This window comes from Brassica oleracea, chromosome C7 (assembly GCF_000695525.1).
Source record: "Brassica oleracea var. oleracea cultivar TO1000 chromosome C7, BOL, whole genome shotgun sequence".
NCBI classification, from domain to species: domain Eukaryota; kingdom Viridiplantae; phylum Streptophyta; class Magnoliopsida; order Brassicales; family Brassicaceae; genus Brassica; species Brassica oleracea.
Window position 1 is genome coordinate 31,512,493 of NC_027754.1, and position 9,579 is coordinate 31,522,071.

Sequence of the window (9,579 nt, forward strand, 5' to 3'; positions counted from 1 at the left end):
AATTTTTGTGTTGTATTGTACACAAAAGGACCAAGGACTACTATTTCATGCTTGTTTCCAGTTTAAAAACTTGATTTTGCTATTGATCCAGGTGTGTGTATTTTGGTCATATGCATGGTGACATGATCATCAGTTTTCAAGTATTTGTTGAAGAACATAGGGTTACAATATTTGTGGAACCTTAGTGCAGTGGTTTGACACTTTGGCTAAAGAAGGCATTAATGTTTCTACACAAATTGTAAAACCACGAAAACCGAAAACCCTAGCGTAACCCTCTTCTTCCCACGGTGCTCCCTCCGGCGAATAAACCTCTGCAAAACCCTACACAACTTATCAATCCCAAAGATTGGCTCTTTCTTGCTTTTAATCTGATGGAAAGCGAGAACATCTTCGGCGATGAACACAGCGAGCTGAATCAGAAATTGGTGGCAACGAGAGTGCTTTGCAAGCGCTTCGAGAACTCATCATCTTCCCTTTTCTCTACCCTCTCGAAGCTCGAACTCTTGGTCTCAAAGTAAACATCCTCACACCTAATCTTAGCTTTTCAGTTTCTGTTCACTTTATTAATGTTCTCTGCTGGTACTCATCATTGTAGTGGTCTAGAGGGTTGCTCCTGTACGGTCCTCCTGGAACCGGAAAGGTAAACTCTGTTACAAGCTTGAATTCTTATAGATAGAGAAGTGTGTTGGGTTTATGATTAAAGTTATAAACAGTTTTGTAAACTAGTGTAAGATGAAGTCAAAGTGTGTTACAAACTTGAATTGTTTTAGACCAAAGTGTGTTGAGTTTATCAAAGTTATGAGTTTTTAGTGTATATTGTAAGTTAGGCTTAGTAGCTAAGTTGATTAGACTGTTTTAGTGGCGGAAATGAAATTCTCTTTATTGCAAATTTGGTGTGTTTTATTGTAGACAAGCTTGGTCCGTGCTGTTGTCCAGGAATGTAATGCACATCTGATTGTTTTAAGGTACTATTGTTTTCTTAGCTTCTGTTTAATTTATGATCTGGAGAAAAAGGTGAAAGCTAACTTGTGCTTTGTGTTTGTGTGGTAATGCTCTCTGTTCAGTCCTCATTCTGTACATCGAGTTCATGCTGGAGAAAGCGAGAAGGTCTTAAGGGAAGCTTTCGCCGAGGCTTCTTCTGTTTCAGACAACAAGCCATCTATTATTTTTATCGATGAAATTGACGTTCTTTGTCCTCGGTGGCGTAGGTATTGCATCACTCAGATATTTCTTTGTTACTCCCAGTTTATAAGAGATTTTTAATAGTTTGATTTCCTCTGAAATGTAGAGGAGAGCAAGATGCTCGTATTGCTTCGCAGCTCTTTACACTCATGGACTCGAACAAGCCTTCATCATCTCCATTCTCCACCAAGAGTTGTTGTAGTAGCATCCACTAATAGGTTCTTGTCTAACCTGAAAAACATGAATTTGGTTTTAGCTTTCTTTGTGTTTGAATGGTTTTCTCCGGTTTTGTCAAAAAGGGTGGATGCAATTGATCCAGCGCTAAGAAGGGCGGGACGATTTGATACTTTAGTTGAAGTGAGCACGCCAAATGAGGAGGATCGTTTCAAAATCCTGCTGGTAATATTGTTAACTTCTTAAATTGCTGCTTAAGTGAGAACTTTTTGGTTCTTGTGAGCTTTAGGTTTGCTTGCTACTCTTTTCAGCTGTACACAAAGAAAGTCAATTTAGATGCTAGCGTTGATCTGCAAGCCATAGCAACATCTTGCAACGGTTATGTTGGGGCAGATTTGGAAGCTTTATGTCGTGAAGCGACCATATCCGCAAGCAAAAGATCAGTAGACTCTCTTATCCTAACATTGCAAGACTTCAAGATTGCAAAATCTGTGGTTGGTCCAAGTATAACAAGGGGCATTGCTGTTGAAATCCCTAAAGTAACATGGGACGACGTTGGTGGTCTCAAGGACCTAAAGGTAAATAGCTTCAACGTTGTTGTCTTCCTCTTCCATTGGGACTAGTGTGTTTCATAATTTCTTTTGCGGACAGAAAAAGTTTCAGCAAGCTGTTGAATGGCCAATCAAACACTCAGCTGCATTTACAAGAATGGGCATTTCACCGATGCGTGGAATACTCCTCCACGGTCCTCCAGGTTGCTCAAAGACAACTCTTGCTAAAGCCGCTGCAAATGCTGCTCAAGCTTCCTTCTTTTCCTTGAGGTATAGTTTTTGTGCAGATCACAAAATTGAGAACTTGATTGATCAAGTTGAAGGAACTGATCTTTTCTTGTGTCTTTGCGTGTTGTGTGATTTAGCTGTGCGGAGCTGTTCTCTATGTATGTTGGAGAAGGTGAAGCGTTATTGAGGAACACGTTTCAAAGAGCTAGACTTGCTGCACCATGTATAATATTCTTTGATGAAGCTGATGTTGTGGCTTGTAAAAGGTTTTGTCTCTCTCTATCTCTCCTAACTCTTGCTTTCACGTTTATAGACTCTTTAACGAAGTTTATTTCCGTGTGTCGTTGTTCCAGAGGTGAAGAGAAACCGAAATGGATGGTCTTGAAGAAGCTAAGGTATACATAATAAATAAACAAGAACTTCATAGATTCTATAAAATGGTATTGATTAGTTTTTGCTTTGAGGGAATCCTCGTCTTGGCTGCCACGAACCGCCCGTATGCAATAGATGCAGCACTAATGCGACCTGGTAGATTTGATCTCGTAAGTACTCATACTGGATCACTTTTGAACAGAAGAGTTCTGAAAAGTCAAAAACTGGATTTGCTATGTCTTTGTTTAGGTGATGTACGTTCCACCGCCTGATGTAGAAGCTCGGTTAGAGATACTGCAAGTGCATACACGCAACATGAGACTAGGAGAGGACGTTGATCTCAGAAGAATCGCTGAGGAAACAGAGCTCTTTACTGGAGCAGAGCTGGAGGGTCTGTGCAGAGAAAGCGGAACAGTGTCGCTTCGAGAAAACATTGCAGCAACGGCTGTGTTCAACCGGCATTGACAGTTGAAGAAGTGGAAGCTTACTCATCGTTCAGGAAGTTGAAAAGATCTGATTCAAAACCGGTTCCGGTCGAGAAAGGGAATGTGAGTTCCTCCTCCAGTGTTTTTGGGTTTAGGGTTGTCGTGGAAGTTTGGTGCATTGAGCTTAGTGTTGCTTGCTACTGGTGGAAACTATTACTAAAACCAGACTAAACATGATGAACTATTATTAGCTCCTGCTGCTGCTACATGAATTTTTAAAATGTCTCTTTTCTTTTGTTGTTCTGAAAATGTCATTTTGTTTCAAAGTTCAAAATTGTAAATGGTAAGCACGGCTAATAGTGACAAAATGACAAAAGACTGGCCATTACATGATAATGGTCCACAGATCTTACTCTATTGAAATCGTCGTGAAAAGCACCAATAATTACACTGGTTTTGTCTTATGTTACTACTAATTGAATAATGTTAAGCTCCAAATCATATGAAATTTGTTAAACCTCGTATAAATTTGGATAACCACCTTTCTGAATTCAGATAAGGCTGTTAAAATTTTGATTTATGAGCATTTGAAATTGATGGTTAACCAAAGAACCGAACAATTGAACCGGGACCGTGACACTAGCAAAACCGCCTTGAGTTTGTTTTATATAATAGAACGCTTATTATGACTCCGTAGTCAGTTCTACTGAGTCTGCGTTTGCATCTTCTACTCCTTCCGTTTGCATCTTCTTCTTCTTCTAGATCTGATCTCCAATTTCACCCCCAAGGTTTGGATTATGCTGTTTTTACCTTAAATTATGGTCTCTACGGATTTAGTAAGTTCAAGTGTTAAGAATGTAAATTCGCTTTCGCTGGTTTTAGATCTGATTGTGTTTTACACATTCCGATTTTCTTTCCCCCTGTGTCATCCTCACCTCGCTGAGATCATAATTGGGTTCGCATAAGCGGTTTTGCATTTGGGTTTTGTTGCTAGGTTTGAAAAGTCTAGTCACTTTATTATACAAAATGGGTCGTGGAAACAGCTGTGGTGGAGGTCAAAGCTCACTCAACTATCTTTTTGGTGGAGGTGATGCTCCTCCTGCTGAGCCAACCAACAGGACTGCTGCACCTGCACCAGCTCCGGCAGCTGTGACTGCAACAGCAGCTACTAGTACTACTGTTGAGCCTGCTAAGATCAACAAGGAGATCCCTGCTGGTATCAAAACTCCTGTCAACAACTACGCCCGTGCTGAAGGACAGAACACCGGAAACTTCATCACTGTACGTTTGGCTGAAATGAAATGCTCACTCTCTAAAACAACATTGTAATGCTTTCTATCTCTGCAGGACCGTCCTTCCACCAAGGTTCATGCAGCTCCTGGAGGTGGATCATCTCTTGATTACCTCTTCACTGGTCGCAAGTAAAAAAACATACATTGTGTGTAATGCATAATGCGTATCCATTGCGTTTCTGTTCTCAATTTAACACTGTTTGATGTGAACCTCTAAATGATAAGAAGTCGGTTTCTTTGTCAACCCCATCTTAATCGTATATCTTGTAATTTTCTGCTGAAAATGTTCATATCATTTGATTCAAAGACACTTCAAGTTCTCTCCCCCATCAATGCAAGTTCACTGAACCAAACAGATACTGAAAGTCTTAAACAAATTACACTGTAATCACTTCTGTTTAAACCAAGTACAAAGTCTTTTCTCAAACGTGTGAAAACCTCATCACTTAGTAGGATGTTGAGGTGCAGGGATGATCCCCCATTGTCTCCGGACTTGCTCCAAATCTTCATCGAAATGACGCTCATAGTACACACACATGAGATCTGTACACTGTCTTCCAGCTCTAACAGCCCAAGGAAAGTAATGCCTAAAGAACATTGACCTCTGCTTCTCGTTGAACCTGACGGTGCCTCCAATCACAGAAAGCATGCACATCGGAAGATACATCTGCTCAAACTCTATCACTTTCAGAGCCGACTCGCCTATCAGATTCGTAGGGAGGCCGAAGAGCGTGTGCCACAAGTCGTGAACTTCACGTGCCCTTGTGGCTACATACGCCAATTCATCTGTATCCATGAACCTCACAGGAGGGCGATCGTCGGGAGAGAAGTTTCTAGATCCCATGAACTTGGCATACGCAGCTCCGAACGTGTTGTCTGGTAGATCCCAAGCATGACCTACTTGCTCTGACACAACACGAGGACGCTCCAGCAAGATAGCCTGCCAGGAGAGATAAAAGAGACAAGATTCAAACCCAAAGACTTTAACTTTATTAATCAAAGAGGAAACCCATAAGCAAAGTCTCTTGCTTTAGCGCTAAGCCATTGAACATTAACAATTAAACCTTCAAAGAACTAACTCTGTAGCTAATGAAACAGAAATGGTAATAAGAGAAGACGAGAAGCTTAGAAGAAGACTCACTCTTCCTTCAGGACTCTTCTTCATCCTCTCAAGAACCATTTCAAAAGCTGGTTTCCCGGTGGTTTCCCCGAGAGCGGCGATCAGATCCGCTCTACGAGGATTTACCAACGCGCCGACGGCAGACCCAACCGCTACAGCAGCTTGTTGCCACCGGCTCAACGGGACTCGAGCTCTTTCGATCGCCATCTTTCGTAGAGATCCCTCCAGTTAACGAACAGTGAACCTCTTTAATATTCAGATCAAAATCTATAGACGGCAGCGAGGAGGAATTTAGACGACACGCGCTTATGCCCCCGCGTCGACTTTCTGTTCTTATGATTTAACAATGGCCTTTTAATTGTGTCATTTCATGTTTATAACTTTGTTGTTAATAAATACGCCCATTCATCGCACTTTTTTTTTGGGTAAAATGTTAAATTTATACTTTTTCGATCCCATTTTTGAATGTTACGTACAACTTATTTGAGAGAAAAGAAAACTAAACAACCTAGAAACTCAAATAGGATCAACCCTCAAGGGGGTTGGGTACAAGAAAAATAGTACATGAGAAGCGAAGGCGAGTGGTCCGGTGATGGAAAGAAGATGAGGCGGTCTCGGAGCAGACGGTCTAGAGCATGACGAAGCCCAGCAGCTGAAGTAGACGTGGAGGTGAAAATCCTGGCATTTCTTTCCCGCCAGATCAGATAGATGGCTGTCTGGAACATAAACTTGATCACTGGTGCTGAGAGTGAGGAAAGCCGACAATGAGTGATAAGAGCAGCCACATAGTGAAGATCCAAAGGTGTAGCTGCAAGGATTTGCTGTGAGAAATGCTTCCAGATGTTGTAAGAAAAGTCGCATTCAAAGAAAAGATGGTGATGTGTCCCTATACCGGAGGAGCATAAGACACAGTCAGCAGGAACATTTAATCCCCATCTTCTCAGTCGATCCCGAGTCGGCAGTCTCCGCAACAGAACAAGCCAGGAGACAAAAGCAGTATGTGGTATATTCTCCTTAAACCATACAACCTTAGACAGATATGTTCCCAAGTTACCCTGGAAGAGAATTTAGGTCCAAAACTACCATCAGCTTTGCGCCAAAGAAATTGATCCTCACCTCGAGATGTTGAAGGAACATGGACTGTGGTCAAAACAATCTGAACAGTTTCAGCCTCCGGTGACCTTGCTGGTGGTAAACGCCATGAGCCATTGCTGGAAGCCTCGCAAACCAGAGCTGATTTCCTGATTCTGAGCATGTGGGGACCGCTTTCACCAAGAACTGAAATCAGAGGCCCCAAGAGTGTCCAAGTATCAAACCAGAAGGTTGAGGTTGAACCATCATTGACTGAGCAGCGCATAAAGTCATTTAGTAGAGGCTTGAGTTGTCATGCTTCTTACAACAGGAGACAGCCTTGGTGAGTCTTGGGTGAGCCAATAATTTTTCCTACCAAATACATTAGATTTCAACCAAGCAACCCAAAGAGAACCTGAGTTCGAAAATAAGTTCCAGGCCTGTTTAAGCCTAAAGACCAGTTGGAAATCCTCAAGAAGCCTTATGCCCACCCCTCCCTCTGATTTAGGACGACATACATCCCTCCAAGCAACTCGTGAACCAGCGGCTGATGAAGTTTTGTTCTTCCACAGGAAGGCTGCACACATGGAGTCTATTTTTGCATAGAAAGCCTTGGGAAGAACGAAGACAGCACTCCAGAAATTGACCATTCCGTAGATTACTGAAGCCACCATTCCGATTTTTCTGGCAAATGATAAGTATACTGTCCAAGAGTGGAGTTTCCTTGTTACCTTGTCAATAAAAGGCTGAAGAGTTGCCATTGTAATCCTAGAAGAATTCTGTGGAAAAACAAGGTAACGCGTAGGGAAAGAACCTCTGGAAAAACCCGATAGGTCAGCAAGGACTTGGGCTGCAATGTCCTCATACCCTCCAAAGAAAATTTGAGATTTCTCAGGGTTCATACTCAACCCACTGATCTGCTTAATTTTTTTCATGACAGAGCATATCCCGGTGAGAGACCAGCGAGAACCATTTGAGAAGATAAGCAAGCCATCTGCAAATAGCATATGGGTTACCTTCGGGTTTGAGCACTTCGGGTGAGGTCTGATTCTGCCACTGTCCGCAGCTTTGACCAGAAGGCTTGAGAGAGCTTCCATGACAAATAGGAATAGATAAGGCGAGAGAGGGTCTCCTTGGCGTAACCCCTTCTTTCCAGGAAAGAACCCTGCAAGCTCTCCATTAATTGCCACAGAGAACCTAGGCGATGAGATACACTCTTTGATCCAACATCTGAAGTTAGGAGGGAAATCTTGTGCTTCAAGGAGTTTCATTACGAAGTCCCAAGAGACAGTGTCGAAAGCTTTCTTAATGTCAACCTTCAGCATTGAGCTTTTCCCACAACTTGCTTTTCCATAATCTCTTATCAACTCCGAAGAGAGTAGAACATTCTCCCCTAAGCTTCTACCCTTAAGGAAAGCAGATTAGGCAGGGCTGATACTCTCCTTGAGGACTTCTTTCAACCGGTTTGAGATTATCTTGGAAATAATCTTGTATATCAGATTACAACAGCTTATGGGTCGAAAATCTCCAAGCTTACATGCTTCTGGGACTTTGGGAATTAAAGCAATGACCGTGTTATTCGTGTCCCTTAAAAATCCTGTGTGCAATGGCATGACTTGGGTGACAGAGACACGGCCTTTTACCATACAACGGTCGTACAACGAGCAGCCCACAACCACATTCACTTCTTAAGAGATACTGAAGACAGATACATTGGATCAATTGAAGAGATAAAGGCTCACTCGGCTTTCTACTTCGAAAATATCTTCTGTCATACTGATATGTCTGAATCTCCTTGTACTGTCTCTGAGCTTCAGGATTTGTTGGCTTTCAAGTGCTCCGCTGATCAGAGCAGTATGCTTAGTCGACCAGTCACTAGCGAGGAAATCACCAAGACAGTCTTCGCAATGCCCTTTAGCAAAAGTCCAGGTCCAGATGGGTTCTCGGTTGAGTTCTTCAGATCTTCTTGGAGCATCGTTGGTAATGATGTTATTGCAGCAGTGAGTGAGTTTTTCATCAATGGACGGCCCATTCATTACACTTTATTAAACTCCATGGGTTTTGTCCCATTTTATTTCAGTCTCATCTTACTTTAATGAATCTTGTTTTTTAAGTAGCAGAGTCCAATTTTCATGTATATGTATACTAATAATCAAATGTATCGACTATGATTCAATCCTGAAACTGTAAGAAAATAAACATTATGAATATTTATGAATGACTGGAATGCAAAAGAATGGAATACAAGAAGTTGTGGAATGTAAAAATGGAATTCCATTCGTGAGCATTATTTATCATGAATGTTTTATGACTACGTTCTATTTTTTTATAATTCCACATAAATTATTGGATGAGATTTGGTTTTTATCCTATTCAAATGGTAAAAAAAATTGGAATCTAAGGAATAAGTTATTCCATACAAATTTATTCCAAAAATCTGCAATCCATTTGCAACCATTGGCTTTTTTATCACTGTAAGATTCTATGGATAATAATTAATAATAAAAAAAAATTTACAACCAAAAAATTACACAATAAAATTAATAAAGTATGATTATTGTCTACGTCTAAGTAATGGTGGTGTAGTGGTTTTTAAAGTTCTCAGGGTTTGCTAGTTTGATCATATGACTTACGTTTAAAATATGGTACTATATAGTATACAAGAGAGGTGTCCGCGCTTCGCGCGAAATATTATTTTACTGTTGTTAATCATGACTTTATTGATGATATAATTACGTTTGTTAAGAACATTTGGTTTTTTATTTGTGTTATATAGTAGTAGGTGGTAGGTTAATATATTTTATGTTTGTTTTCTCACAAATGTATTGTTGTGTGTACTTGTTAGTGGTGCAATGAGTCTATGATATAAAGCATATTGTATTTTTTTCATATTTTTGAACATTATTCCTTTAAGATGTTTTTTCCTCTCTCTATATTTTGACATTTAGTTGTCACCATCTATGTATTTCGTTTACCTTTCCAGCGTACAGTGCTTCTCACCATCACCGAAAAAGACTCATCTCCGTGCTTGTTCTTCCTCGCATTCTTTCCCTGTGTGATTATCTAATATTTGTTGTAGATCTTGTTTATGAGTTCCCACTTGTGCGGTTGTTTCTCACGGTTTTGTAGGCTGTTCCGGTTAATATTGGGTTTTCTTTTTTTTT

General features: G+C 40.8%; 2 protein-coding genes and 1 pseudogene across 2 annotated transcripts; 2 read left to right on the forward strand and 1 right to left on the reverse strand.

Moving 5' to 3' along the window:
- The first annotated feature begins 400 nt into the window (after positions 1-400).
- On the forward strand, positions 401-3,330 carry LOC106301905 (annotated as a pseudogene).
- Positions 3,331-3,613: 283 nt separating this feature from the next.
- LOC106301680 (protein SPIRAL1-like) lies at positions 3,614-4,479 on the forward strand. The gene is made up of 3 exons (XM_013738130.1): positions 3,614-3,720; positions 3,927-4,213; positions 4,280-4,479. The coding sequence occupies exons 2-3, from the start codon at positions 3,959-3,961 to the stop codon at positions 4,355-4,357; spliced, it is 333 nt and encodes a 110-aa protein (XP_013593584.1). The 5' UTR covers positions 3,614-3,720; positions 3,927-3,958; the 3' UTR covers positions 4,358-4,479.
- A 68-nt stretch (positions 4,480-4,547) lies between these two features.
- LOC106301679 (ubiquinone biosynthesis protein COQ4 homolog, mitochondrial) lies at positions 4,548-5,692 on the reverse strand. Its single transcript, XM_013738129.1, has 2 exons — positions 5,366-5,692; positions 4,548-5,164 (listed from the first exon to the last, which is right to left on the reverse strand). The coding sequence occupies exons 1-2, from the start codon at positions 5,549-5,551 to the stop codon at positions 4,667-4,669; spliced, it is 684 nt and encodes a 227-aa protein (XP_013593583.1). The 5' UTR covers positions 5,552-5,692; the 3' UTR covers positions 4,548-4,666.
- Positions 5,693-9,579: the final 3,887 nt, after the last annotated feature.

Bases quoted from the DNA above. Each gene is read 5' to 3' on its own strand.
- LOC106301680 (XM_013738130.1), top strand. From the start codon at position 3,959: ATGGGTCGTGGAAACAGCTGTGGTGGAGGTCAAAGCTCACTCAACTAT. The intron at 4,214-4,279 runs GTACGTTTGGCT...CTATCTCTGCAG, and splicing joins ACACCGGAAACTTCATCACT to GACCGTCCTTCCACCAAGGT.
- LOC106301679 (XM_013738129.1), bottom strand. From the start codon at position 5,551: ATGGCGATCGAAAGAGCTCGAGTCCCGTTGAGCCGGTGGCAACAAGCT. The intron at 5,165-5,365 runs GTGAGTCTTCTT...CTCTCCTGGCAG, and splicing joins AGAAGAGTCCTGAAGGAAGA to GCTATCTTGCTGGAGCGTCC.